General features: G+C 38.9%; 2 protein-coding genes across 4 annotated transcripts; one reads left to right on the forward strand and one right to left on the reverse strand.

Moving 5' to 3' along the window:
- Positions 1-383: 383 nt before the first annotated feature.
- Positions 384-10,950, forward strand: sycp1 (synaptonemal complex protein 1). Its single transcript, XM_050037959.1, has 34 exons — positions 384-521; positions 775-859; positions 2,277-2,320; positions 2,433-2,597; positions 2,776-2,843; positions 2,952-3,025; positions 3,148-3,206; positions 3,330-3,396; positions 3,581-3,654; positions 3,740-3,848; positions 5,057-5,151; positions 5,241-5,425; positions 5,519-5,586; positions 5,666-5,727; positions 5,847-5,963; positions 6,072-6,176; positions 6,329-6,432; positions 6,544-6,661; positions 6,778-6,848; positions 6,936-7,017; positions 7,122-7,184; positions 7,270-7,332; positions 7,411-7,473; positions 7,575-7,691; positions 7,775-7,885; positions 7,996-8,088; positions 8,196-8,270; positions 8,371-8,457; positions 8,549-8,695; positions 10,059-10,127; positions 10,264-10,335; positions 10,425-10,532; positions 10,634-10,699; positions 10,810-10,950. Exons 1-34 carry the CDS (start codon positions 384-386, stop codon positions 10,948-10,950), a joined length of 3,165 nt encoding a protein of 1,054 aa, XP_049893916.1.
- A 134-nt stretch (positions 10,951-11,084) lies between these two features.
- On the reverse strand, positions 11,085-13,393 carry si:ch211-105j21.9 (sialomucin core protein 24-like). 3 transcript variants are annotated; one of them, XM_050039388.1, is made up of 4 exons: positions 13,272-13,393; positions 12,441-12,938; positions 12,190-12,342; positions 11,085-12,105 (listed from the first exon to the last, which is right to left on the reverse strand). In XM_050039388.1, exons 2-4 carry the CDS (start codon positions 12,919-12,921, stop codon positions 11,975-11,977), a joined length of 765 nt encoding a protein of 254 aa, XP_049895345.1. In that variant the 5' UTR covers positions 12,922-12,938; positions 13,272-13,393; the 3' UTR covers positions 11,085-11,974. The 3 variants fall into 3 exon arrangements, with proteins under 3 accessions (XP_049895345.1, XP_049895346.1, XP_049895344.1); XM_050039389.1 differs by having other exon boundaries at positions 11,085-12,102; positions 12,441-12,933; positions 13,272-13,391; XM_050039387.1 differs by having other exon boundaries at positions 12,441-12,933; positions 13,272-13,391.

Consider the following 13,393-nt stretch of genomic DNA (forward strand, 5'->3'; position numbering starts at 1 on the left):
CAACTTTAAATGTTTTTGCCTGGTAGTTATTTCGACATGTTTCGTAGGAAATAATTAAGGTAGGTCATATTACTAACTAGCAAAGTAACATAAGCTAACGTCAAGTGACGCCGGTAAACTTGTTTGCAAAACTAAATTGCTAGGAGAGAGCTAACGTTAACGTTTATTAGCTTAACGTTAGTTAACCTATCCTAAATAATGGTTAATATCATATTACTGGGTGAAATTAAATAATATGAAGACTGTCAGACATTTACGTTACGTCTCATAGTTTATTCCGACAAAATAGTCTAATTTAGCCGTTAACCGTTAAGTGTCAGTTACACGTAGCTACTTTACGTTTGATAGCCTAATAGAAGCTGTATCTGTGTGGTCATTTCAGGATGGACAGAGACCGAGGCTTTAACTTCAAACTGTTGGTACCTCCCCGGGTGAATAACATGAATACCGCACAGGTATCTGCTGTTCGACCTCAGGAAGTCGTTGAAAAAAGTGGTGATTTCACCAATACTTCGCAACAGGTAATTTAATTAACCACCAGTAAATATTAATGAATAAAATCAAGGCACTTGGATGCTAACTTAGCACTGACACATTCCTTCAGTACAATAACAAGCCAACTGTTTATTTATTTACTTTACTAGCAGTGGAAGTCATTAATATACAGTATGTACACTTGTATGTTTTGTTTCCCTTGTTCTAGGCTGAAAGGATTAATAAATGATTGCTGTCATGTAAGAGGTAATTATCATTAGCATAATTGTTTTCCCATAGGTTTGCAGTAAATATTTTGAGAAAGAGCAGAGCATGCCATTACCCAAGACAAATGTGGTGACACTAACCAAACCAACCAGACAAGGTATGTTCTATTAAACAGCACGGGCTATATACACTGCTCAAACTAATTAAGGGAATATTTAAGGGTCACAGTATAACACCGGGACTTCAGAGATATCAATCTGTCCGCTTAGAAGGCAAAAGTGATTGTGAATGAGTTTCACCTGCTTTACTGCAAATAAAAGTGACAACAGGTGCAATGGAGAGGCAAAAGCAAGACAACTCCCAAAAACTGAATGGTTTTACATGTGGTGGCCACAGACAGTTGCTCTCTCCTTATCTTTCCTGACTGATTCTTCTCTAGTTTTGTGTTCTGCGAGTGTCCTTGTCACTACTGGTAGCATGAGGTGGTACCTGCAGCCTAATCAGGTTGCACAGGTAGTCCAGCTCCTCCAGGATGGCACATCTATACGTGTAGTCACAAGAAGGTGGTCTCAAGAGCATGGAGGAGATACCAGGAGACTGACCATTACCAGAGGAGAGCTGGACAGGGCCGTAGAAGGGCATCAACCCAGCAGCAGGACCAATATCTGCTCCTTTATGAGAGGAGGAACAGGAGGAGCACTGTCAGAGCCCTACAAAATGACCTCCAGCAGACTACTGGTGTGCATGTCTCTGACCAAACTGTCAGAAACAGACTCCATGAGGGTGACATGAGGGCCCGACATCCTCTAGTGGGACCTGTGCTCACAGCCCAGCACCATGCAGCTTGACTGGCATTCGCCAGAGAACAGCAGAATTAGCGGGTCTGCCACTGGCACCCTGTTCTCTCCACAGATGAGAGCAGGTTCACACTGAGCACATGTGACAGGTATGAAGAGTCTGGAGACGCCGTGGTGAACAACGCTGCCTGTAACATCATCCAGCATGACCGGCCTCATGTGGCCAGAGTATGTAGGCAGTTCCTGTGTGACGAAGGCTAGATGACTGGCCCTCTGGTTCCCCTGACTTAAATCCAGTTGAGCACCTACAGGATGTTATGTATGGGTGCATGCAATACCGCAAAGTACCCCCACAGACGGCAGGATCCAGGTCGGGGAGTAGATTTCCCAGGAGACCATCCGCCGACTCATCAGGAGCATGCCCAGACATTGTCAGGAGTGCATACAGAGCAAGGGGGCCATACACAATACTGAGTCACATTATGAGTTGCTGTGATAAAATTCATGCAAGTTGGATCAGCCTGTGATTTCAATTTTTTACTTTGATTTTCGATGTGATTTTGAATCCAGCTCTCATTTCCATCGACCTTTGTTACAGCATTTTGTTCTCAACAAATAATGCAATGAATCAGTTACGATTTTCAACTTGAATAATTCCTTCATCAAGATCTGATGATTTAAGTGTTCCCCGCATTTTTTTGAGCAGTGTATTTTCAGGATAAAGAGTTGACAAGTATAATAAACCTTATAATGAATGAATTATTGTCTCTCCCCAAGACAATACCAAGGTGAAAGTCGTGCCACCAATGGAAAAAGGCAAGGTAATATTTTCATTGTACTAATGTGTGAAGCATGAATAGGATAGACTTGGCCTTTGCAACGTGTTTATTCAAAAGTGTCATTTTACTTCCCATTATTGTTAATATTCCCCAGAGTAATTGCAATCCTGGACAGCTTTATTCTGTGCTGTTTGATGAAGTGGACAAAATTAAGAGCTGGAAGGTCAAGGTAGACTCCGACACTGTGCAAAAGGAAAGGAAACTCCAAGACAACAAAAGAACAATTGAAACTCAGCGCAAAGTCATTCAGGAACTGCAGGTGTGTGCCTTAGTTTTCTCAGTCTTTCTCTCACTCTAACCACATATTCTTTTCCTTTTTTAATCGAGGTATTATATATATAAGAGATGAATAGTATACTTAACACTTGATGTTGCTGTGTCTTATTGTGTGTGTGTGTGTGTGTGTGTGTGTGTGTGTGTGTTTTATGTCTTTACAGTTTGGACATGAAAGTCTCAGCGTAAAACTGGAGGAACAGATCAGTGAAAATGAGGATTTGAGGAAGAAGTACGGGCTTTGTTTGGTTTAGATAAACATCAATGTAATTTTTAAATCTTAATGTTTTGTCTGTATACATTTTTTTTACTAATTTCAAATTCTAAATTTTGAATACAGAAACTGCGCAACAAGGAACTTGTGTAATGTACTGAAAGATACTCTGCAACACTCAGCTGAGAGAGTGCATCTATGTAAGTAAATCACACTTCATATTTTTCTACCAGGATATGGGTCTTAACCAGCCATATTAGTAAGAGATTGAATATAATGACACATTGCTGCATATTTTCTAACATATCTTTACATTCTGTAGTTGAATCTGAAAGAGAAGAAACACATGGTCTCTTTATGGAAAACAGTCGAAGTATTCAGGTAAAATACCTCCAAATCTATATCTTTTTTTCCTTTTTAAATAATAATGTGTGGCACAGAAGTCAGTAAAACAGCAGGACAGAAGTTTTGATAGTGAATTTACATGTGATTTTTTTTCTGTAGAAACTGATAGAAGCATTTGAAACCCTTCGCATTCAAGCAGAAGCTGATCAGCAAGAGATGCGGAAAGGTTTGGGTTTCTTTTACTGTAACTTTAGGCTTTTCACCACAGTAACTCTAAATATTAAGAGAAATTTTAATTAGCCAGAAATAACTTAAACATCTACTGTGACATACGATGAATTATTGATCGATTAACAAGCAAGACAACATGTCCTCCAACAAGAAAAATGTACCATTTTATCTTCTTCCAGCCAAAGAGGGCTTGCTGCAATTTGATGATCTCAAAGAGAAATATCATCAAGGATATAATATGAAGGAGAAAGAGGTTAGTAAAATAAAATGGCCTTCAAATCACTTTATTTGGTAACTTTTGAAACAGGCAGATTAAGGATTAACACTCACATTCACAGGTTGCAGAACTTCAAACGAAAATTAAGGATAAGGAAAACGAGCTACAAACACTCCTGCTTGACCTCCATGAAACCCAGGAGCACTGCAAACAACTTCAGGATGCAACAAGTAAGATCATTATGCACGTATGCCCCCTCACACACACACACACACACACACACATTATCATTGACTAACTAATTGGCACTACTTACATTATGTAAGGGATAATGTATAATGAGCCGGTGAATACTGGGAAAATAACTCCCGACAGCCAGTATTCACCGGCTCATTATACATTATCCCGCTTATTACACGGCTAATTATCAGTTAAATAAATAATGTTGTCTGCCTCTGCGAAGTGCATTAAAACCGACCGGATTCCACAACTTTTGGTGAAAGTTTTGTACTCACCCAGGCTTAGTGGACTGAACTGAGGCATAAAACTCGCGTAAAATGTCATTAAGCATGACTGCCGAGTGTGTATTCAATTCCGGGTTCTTTTGTTTTTGGCAGAGAAAGTCTGTAGGTATTCTTTTTCTTCAGCGGCATCCGTTAAAATCAGCCACTTCTGTTTGTTTTTTCCCTCGGAAGTTGTTTGACAGCTGCAGTGTTGCAGGGCAGCATCCCTAGCAACGCTGGGCTACATAGCAACTGTGTGTAATGACCGTTGCTACTAGCAGCGGTCATTACACAGTAATATCAGACCGCAGAATGCTGCTACTGACCAATCAGAATACAGCATTTAATAGAGCCGTGTAATAATGTGGTGTATTTATTATGCATACAGTCCATCTGATGCTCCTTTTGTGTTTCGCTGTTCATCACGACCTCAAATGCAACTGTAGCCAGTATTTCACTATCACTATCCTCATTCATATTTTAAGAAGGAACAAATTATATTCAGCCACAAAATAAGCCTGAAAAGCCTGAAATCGAACTGAAGTACAGAGAGTTGTTGCATAGAGATGATACACTGTCTCATCTAGTTGCATTGGTGTGAACCAGCAGGTCTTTAAAACGTTGCAGAAAGGCGCATTGCAAATAGTTGCACGTTTCAACTCACCTCGTCGTGAATCATTGGTCTGAACTGGGCATTACATTGCAGCTTTGACTGCAACATCAACAACTAAAATACTTGAACTATTACTAAAGTTAAAATAGTTCTTATTTCTTGTGTGTGAAATGTGTCAGTATTTTGCAATAGCTGCTTATGGAAAAGTAAACCTTGCTCTAAATTATAGCACATTTTGTAGTATTAGTACATTTTGTCATTTGAAGGGACACTAAAGAAGGAGACCAAGGATTATATCATTAAATGTTTACTAACTTTTCAGGTGAACAGAATGAACTTCTCAGAAGCTCAAAAAACGCTCAGGAATCCCTCCTTCAAAAACTGCAAACCACAGAGCAGCGCTGTAAAGAAACTGAGGTGAGTGTGTTGAGATTCTTGTCATTTTCAGTGAAACTGGGCTCTGTCATGAATTGTCTGCTTTGATTAGAAATGTCTCTACCCCTCAGAAAAATCATGAAGCTACTGCTGCAATGCTGGAACAAAGTAAAGAAGAATATGCAGAGATGATTCGAAACAAAGACTTACGCCTGCAGGAGCTCAGCAGAGTTAAAAATCAACAAGCAGAGAAGCTGGAGCAGATTCAGACAACCATTCAGGAGCTACAGGATTCACTAGCCGTAGAAATACAGAGGTATAATTAGCTGCTGAAAATTCAGAGCATTTTCCTGACCAAATACAAAATTTTCCCCATGTCGTTATGTTCTTGTCATGACCCATTTTCAAGGGCCAAGGAGCTTGAGGATAAACTCGAGGCGAACAACGAGGAACTTGAAAGGAGAAACACACTTTTGGGTAAGCCTCACTGAGTAAAGTATGTAGATGTTTTTATTTCATGCTCTCCCAAGCTGAGGGAAAATGTTTCACACAACAGGAGAGAGCATGGAGCAGAGTGCAAAGAGGGATGGGCAGATCAAAATCCTTGAAGATGAATTGGTAGGGCGTGTTTTAATTTTCTAGAGGAGTGTATTCTTTGCTTCCCAACCATTCATTGAAGTCTGAATGTGACAGAAGAGAACTTGAAGATGCTCACAGTATGCCATTGTTGCTCTCAGGACAAAAAATCTCAGTCCATTGAGTCCATGAAGGTTAAGATAGACGTCACTGAAGTCAGAGTGGAGGAACTCACAGCTGAGCTTTCAAGGAAAACCGAAGAAGCCCAGCTATTTAAGGTGATATAAGTAGATACTTCATTTTAGAAGGACAAGGGATGTTTATTCCATAGTCAAGTACAGATACCTGGAAATTCATGCCCTACGTAACATTTTTTGTTGATACAGGATGAAGCAGAGGCTGCCTTTGTGGAAAATGACCGACTGAAAAAGGCTTGTGAAGCTGCTGAAAAGGCACAAGAAGATTTAAAGGAGAAGTCCACAGTGATCGAGGTTTTTACATGCATTTTCTTGTTGCACTCATCATCTCTTACCCACAGTGGAGATCTTTCTTAGTGAATAAAAATATTCAATAAGAAGATTGACTGTTAAATTAAGCTCAGTACATAGCTTCACCACACTGTGTTTTTGTATTATGCCCTCAGATCAGAGTGCAGCAGCTGGAGGGTCAACTGTCTACTGAAGTGAAGAAAAATGAAGAAAACACCCTTCAGATGGAACAACTGAGAAAAGACATCTCACAGCATAAGTGAGTCTTTAATAGCCGGTTATTCCATAATATTAGCACATAGAATATCATATTAAACTGTCGTTATCGTATCGTAATCTTGTCTAATGTTTAATTTATGTCATTTTTAAGAGTACAGTACAAAGAGCTATTATCCAACTTTAATGAGCTGCAGTCTGAGAAGACAGCCATTCAGCAGCAGTTTGAGAGCGGATCCTCCAATATAAAAGCCATTGAGGCAAATATGAAGGTCTGAATTATCCAACCAAATGTGATAGACCATTTTTGTGTGTACATTATCTGTTTGCGTTAGATGTCAGTTTTGTTTTTAATTACTATCATTCTGAGTCTGTCCTGACTGATCAGGTGAGTGAGGAGAAGGCTGTGAAGCTCTCAAGAGAAATTCAAGGACTGGAAGAAGAAAACCTCAGTTTACGGTTAGTTTGCACTTAAATAATCTAAAGAGATTTGATAGTGTGTAGTTTTTTTTTTCAGATTTATATTTTTGTATTTTCTATAAATAGAGAGGAAGTAAACACCATTAAAAGCAAAACCCAGGGGAAATATCAGGAAACTGAGACTCTGCAGAAGAAAATTGAAGGAACTGTAAGTATGCCGACTAAACCAGTTATCAATAGAAACTTAGGGCCATATAAAAACGCTTGTGCTAAAAGTATCAAATGATGATGTCTTTGTGATTATTGTCTTAGTGTAAAGAGCTGCAGGAGAAAATTACAGAAAAAGAAAACTGGATCAAATCCATGGAAACAAAGGTGTTTGAAAATCTGAACATGTGTAATATTGTTACTATTGATTTTTTTTTTTCTGCAAATAACAAGGAAATTGTTTGTTTTTTAGCTGTGCAACCTCAGGAAGAAATTTGAAGGAAAACTTAAAGCCCAGGAGGAATACCTGAAAGAGGTTTGTGATGACTGTCAAACTAAAGATTTACAGCACGTTGGATGACAAACAGCTAACAGCTGAATTGTGTATTTTCAGAATAAAATGCTTAAGAAACAAATGGCAAAGGGGACTGCAAAATCCAGTCAACTTGAAACTGTGGTATGGCAGTGTTTTATATGTATCTGACAGTTTTTAATATTGTTACAATTCATTTAGATTAATTAGTAGGCCTATGTACCTGATGGTTGTTTTGTCTTTAGATCCACAGTCTTCAGGAGGAGTTACAGAACCTTGAAAGACTGAATGAAGATGACCGTCAGAAATTGCTTCAGGATCTTGAGTCCAAATCAACCTTTGCAGCAGAGCTTGAGAATGAGGTTTATTATGTAACGTTATGTTGTTTCCCACATTTTTAGGTGCTCAGGATAAACAAATGAAAACAAAAGCACCTGTTTTCCAGGTACAGACGCTCAGATCAACAGCAGCGGAGGCCATCAAGAACAAGGAGGACACAGAACTCAAGTGTCAACATAAGATAGCAGATATGGTGGCACTGATGGAGAAACATAAGGTAAGGTCATCATAAAGCATACATTTTACTGTCTGGAAATGATTTTGTGCAGCATGACTGTCAATTTAAAGACATGTTGCACTGGAGAGGATTTGACTTGTTTTCACTAGGGCCAGTATGACCGGATGGTTGAAGAAAAGGACGCAGAGCTTGATGAGATCAAGAAGAAAGAGATGGAGGCTGTTGCCCATAGGAAATCACTGGTATGATGGTGTAGAATGCTGACAATTTATGTTGATTGACACATGAAACAATTAGATAATGAATGAATGATATCATAACATTGTTGAAACTAAATTCTTAAAATCAGGAGTTGGCTCTCACCAAGCAGAAGACAGATAATGATCAGCTGAAGCAACAGCTAAAGACAGAACTGGTAGAAAAGGTATGTCCTAGTTTGAATCAGGTGCAGTGTATTTTTGGCTTTTTAACAAGTTGTACTTGAGACAGTTTATTATTTGAGAAACACTTTTCATTGCGGTTAGGATAACATGCAGAAGGAGCTGACTGAGCTGAAGAAAGAAATGCCATCAGTGAAAATAAATCAGCTCTCAGAAGCAAGAAACAAGCAGGTACAAACCTCCACATGAGCAAATAGGCTACCACTGACGACATGGTTTGTTGGAAACGTGTTTAACCAAGATTTAATCTTTAAAATTCTAGTCACCCACCTCAAACGAGAACCAAGGGAGATTTTCAGAGACTCCAAAAGAGAGGTCATCGAAGAGACACATATTTCACTTTTCCAAGGCCATGACAGTGTCCTCCCATAGCAAAGATGATGGAAGTGCTGCAGTTATGAAGAAAGCTGTGAGTTTAATCTGCTTACATGTTTTTTTTTAAGAGATTGAGAAAATTGTTTTATTTCAGGCATTTTCACAACTGTTGAGGCTGGAAATCCAGTCAAGTTGTCATAAAGGTGGAATTTGTGATTCTGGTGAAGGATTGTTAATATTTGAATTTAACACTCAAAATCATACACCTCACCCCAGAAGCTTCGTTTTACAGTTTCTCTCACTCCCACTGTCTTTCTCCTTATACATCTATGGCCTTTCCCCTATCCTGTGTATGAGCATTAACGCCCCCTACTGCTGATTGGCTGAAATAGTGTGTGCTGTTGGTTCTCAGCCACTTTGTTTCCCGTTTACAGAGCCAGGGACATATTTTTTAAGTGCACACACAGAATGAACAGTAGGCTGTGAGGAGATATTTACTAAGTATTGGCAAAAAGTGTATTGGATTAGAATCTCTGACTGCACCTCTAACTTATTTTGCATTCTTACATAATTATTACTGGAATTTGAATGCGTTTTCATGTTGAAGACAGATCTAGTGAAAATACTGTGTACACTGTGTATTAACCCACCTGTTAGTCCCACTGAGTCCATCAGGGACACCAACTTATAATCTTTCAACAGCCCTTTTAGTCCAGACATACTGTCCATTTTTCACCTTAATTGTGAGTGGAAGGTGTTTCACTGTGCATGCAAAGGTTGTGTATTTGTATGTGCATACATTTGTAGTAGAAATGTCATTCTCGGTATTTTCAGTCCAACCGTTTTAAAAGGTCACTTGTACCAATCTCAATCCAACTCCTAAATTATGCTGCTTGAGGTAGTAGGATTGTGAAATAGCTCCATGGTGTTTCCTATGTTTCTATGGGACATGTGCAATATGTTTGGGCGTGGGGGGGTATGTGTTATCTGATGTTATTTATAGCCTACTGTACTGCACTGGGGAGGGGGTATGTGTTATTTGTTGTTATGTTTATTTACTGTACTGTTTATTGGTGTTTTTATTGTATGCAGCGCATATGAGTCTAAGACAAATTTCCCTATGGGACAATAAAGTATATCGTATGGTATCGTTTGCCAGTGGTTCCTTACTGGTCCAGCCACGGGATCCAGATTTTTCCGTAGGTCATTAGTTTAAAGTCCACACAGTGTAATACAATCAGCGTCATACTTGTGTATGCACTTCGAAACTGCACTTCGTAATAAAAGCTCTGTGCCAAAAATTCACTATACTTCAAAACAGTGGGTTTTTTTTTTTACAAACTTGACATGTTAGCGAGTCATTTGTGGTCCATTCAGAACGGACCTGAGTATTACTGAATGATAGTGCCAAGACTTAAATTTAACTGTGATAATATTTTATTTTTTCTGTGGTTAAGGAGGATGGAGAATGGATTCAGGACACTGAATCTATCACAACATCACGTGGAACAACAGCAAAGACCAATGTAAATAACACTTTAATCTATTTATAGAGTAAATGTTGATTGGCTTTGATGATCAGCACAAGAGTTTGAGTCAAGGTAATTGTCTGCTACTGTAAAATTCATAATAACTCAGACTGACATTTACTTTGTATCTTAGGAAATTCACAATGAAGAACTGAAAACCCCAAGACATGTCACAAACAGGGTTGGCAGAACCTCACAGATCAAAGTAATATACAGCATCATTTTGACATTTTCTGAATTAAATAAAAATATTAATGACTTCTGCTGACATTTACTCTTTGAATTCCCTCACAGTCCTACAGAATAAGGACACCTCCTGCTGCTGAAAAGGCAGCGCAGTGGAAGAAGAGCACAATAGAGCTTGACCCCAAGTCTGACAGCTCTGATCAAAATGATCTCTTGGTGAGTTTGTTTATCGGTTGATACTTTATGTGTCAGAAGAACACAGTATCAGATAAGATTGCCAAGAGCTGATTTGGCCTTCTGTTTCTCTTTTTTGTCAGACCTTTGCAAGTACGCCGGCACCTAATTCTTCCACTTCACACTACAAACTCAACATCTACAAAAAGGTAACATGCCATCTGAAAAAATATATGTGTGCATTGTATATATGGTCAAAGAAGATATAATACTTGGTCATTTTTATTTTTAAAAAAATTGGATTGAATTTTGTTTTTAGATCAAGAGCCCTGTCACTCATAAATCACCAGGGAACTCCTTAAAGTTAGCTGCAGTGAAAAGGATGAGAGATGCTGGTTGGACTGCTGTTACCGGCTGTGACAAAAAAAAGAAGACTACCAGTGAGAAAATCTTTGGATAAGTAGAGCTGTTACGGGTCAGGTCAGATAAACCGTAATCGTAATAGTATTATTGATGTTCAGGTATTTAAATTCCAGTTTTCTTCTCATGCACATGTAGCACTGTTAGTGAACAAATGGACAGTATGCATAAAAACAGGCTAATTTTATTTCTTGACATGCAAAGAAGGAATCGTTATGAATCAGTTAAACAGTATTGTTGACAACAGAATGATTTAGGTGTTCATATTCTTTGTTCACAGACATGTAGCACTGTTAGGGATCAGTCAGACAGTATTTACAGTAATAACAGGCCATTTTTTCTTCACATGCATAAAAACAATTGATGTGGATCAGTTCGACAGTATTGTTGACAACAGATTGATTTAGCTGTTCAAATTCTTACTTCTTCACAGACATATATAGCAATGTTAGAGATAAATTCGACAGTATTTACAGTAATAACAGGCCTTTTTTTTTTCTTAAAATGCAAAGAAAAAATCGTTACGCATCAGAGTATCAGTATTTTTAACAACAGATTGATTTAGGTGTTCATGTTCCTACATTTTAGCAAGTTGGTCTTGGGTTTGGATGTTCAAGGTTTTAAGTTACTGTAGAGTCACGCTTTATGCTTTCAGGTGCTTTGAAAGTATTCAGTTTGTTGTAGCACAGTTGTGTTGAATAATTCATCTTTAGTGGTGTTCACATGAAATCTCATTCATTCTGCACAAGTGTATGTTGTTGGTGTGGGGAAACTGTGTAGTTCTGTATTCCAGTCTTAATATATTTAATATATTTATGTATCCTGGTATCAACAGCGATGTAAGTAAACGTAATGTTTAAATGGATCAGCATTGTCCTCGTTTGAATGTTCTGCCCATCATAATACTCCCTTCCTCCTTGCCATCAGCCTCACATCAAGAAGTTAAATTTCACAGGGGTGAAATTTCAGTCTTGGAATTGTATGAATGAGTGGATAAGGAAAATTGATTTAGTCCATCCTGTCAAGCACCAAAGGTGACATCTCAGACTGTAGGAACTCTCTTCTTAATGAAGGAACTCGAGGCGGAATTGAGATTGGTCTGGTGGGTCTGGCGGCATGTTGTCGTATATTGGATGGCCGTCATAAAGTCCTCCAGAAATTACGAGTGTGTCGTCGTCTGCCTCAAACGTATCTGCTGAAAATTAAAAAGGGATTTTTTGACTGCTAATAAAAGACATAATAGTTTGTATTAATTGTGTGATAAAGTGGGAGTCCTTACCCGTGTCATCAGTGTTGTGAAGAGGTTGATGGAAGTACTGGATTTTATGTTTGCATCTGTGAAACATGAACCCAACCAGTGCCAGAGCAAACACTCCAAGTACAACACTAAAGAGAATAGTCATGTTCTTGTCTGACATGTTTAGTCCCAAACCTAATAACACAGGAAAAAGGAACAAATTAAAGTCATTCACATGAGTTAAATATCAACTTACAGTTAAATGTGTAATAAAACTGACGCCTGGTGCTTACCCTCTGTGGTTCTGTACATTGAATCTGAGGTGGTGTTGACAGTGTGTGATGAATTTGCAGTCGTAATGACTGTAGTATCAGGTGTGCTTATGTAACCTGCTGTGGTCTGTATTGTTGGCACTGTCAATGCAGTAGATGTTGGATTGCCAGCTGTTGTGGTCATCTGTGATGTACTGTTTGTTAGTGGAGTCATGATGGTTGTTGGCTGAGATGTCTGGAGATGGCTTGTGCTCGCAGTCGCAGCTGTTGTAGTCGTGGTGAATGTTCCATTGTCCCGGGTCGTGTTGGTTAAAGGAGTCGTGTTCTCAGTCACGTTTGAGATAACAGTTACATGAACAGTAGAGTTAGATGAAGTTACCGTTGTGTGTGTCAGGTTTAAGCCAGGGGTTGTTATTGTAGGTGTGACAGTCAAATTTGTTTGTGCCGCAACAAAAGAGAGGGCCAGAAGGTAACAAGCCAGTGTGGCAAAGATGGTAGCCATGGCCGTTAAGTCCTGTACTGGGAAATAAAACATAGGCTGAAAAACACTTTAGTAAACACTGTAAAATCTTTGTTTCCCTTATCTTAGTAATATTCAGTTAACATCTAAAGTCCATGCAGTGAAAACAGTATCTTAAGTAGGTCATATGTATTACATTAACAGATCTGCTTCAGGAAATGGCTTCAGGCACACTCAACGTGACTATGTACGCCATAAGAAAACACATAATTACCCCCCTGTTCTGACCTTTTGTAGTCACCACAATGGAAACATTCCTAATCTCCTTCTCATGTGAAAACTTGACTCAAGTCCAAACCTTGATTATGAAGTAAACGACAGATCAGACTCACCTTGATTGTTTGTGTCAGTGAAAACAGTGGCTCAGTTCACCTTGCTGGCAGTGCGTCTGCCTCCATGTCACGGCTGACTCTCCACTTCCTATAAACCTGGAACAGCTAGTGTTGATTTGCTG

Source organism: Epinephelus moara, chromosome 24, assembly GCF_006386435.1.
Source record: "Epinephelus moara isolate mb chromosome 24, YSFRI_EMoa_1.0, whole genome shotgun sequence".
In the NCBI taxonomy this organism is placed as follows: domain Eukaryota; kingdom Metazoa; phylum Chordata; class Actinopteri; order Perciformes; family Serranidae; genus Epinephelus; species Epinephelus moara.

Bases quoted from the DNA above. Each gene is read 5' to 3' on its own strand.
- si:ch211-105j21.9 (XM_050039388.1), bottom strand. From the start codon at position 12,921: ATGGCTACCATCTTTGCCACACTGGCTTGTTACCTTCTGGCCCTCTCT. The intron at 12,343-12,440 runs GTAAGCACCAGG...CTGTGTTATTAG, and splicing joins AATGTACAGAACCACAGAGG to GTTTGGGACTAAACATGTCA. The intron at 12,106-12,189 runs GTAAGGACTCCC...TTTAATTTTCAG, and splicing joins TCACAACACTGATGACACGG to CAGATACGTTTGAGGCAGAC.
- sycp1 (XM_050037959.1), top strand. From the start codon at position 384: ATGGACAGAGACCGAGGCTTTAACTTCAAACTGTTGGTACCTCCCCGG. The intron at 5,152-5,240 runs GTGAGTGTGTTG...TCTACCCCTCAG, and splicing joins AGCGCTGTAAAGAAACTGAG to AAAAATCATGAAGCTACTGC. The intron at 7,333-7,410 runs GTTTGTGATGAC...GTGTATTTTCAG, and splicing joins AGGAGGAATACCTGAAAGAG to AATAAAATGCTTAAGAAACA.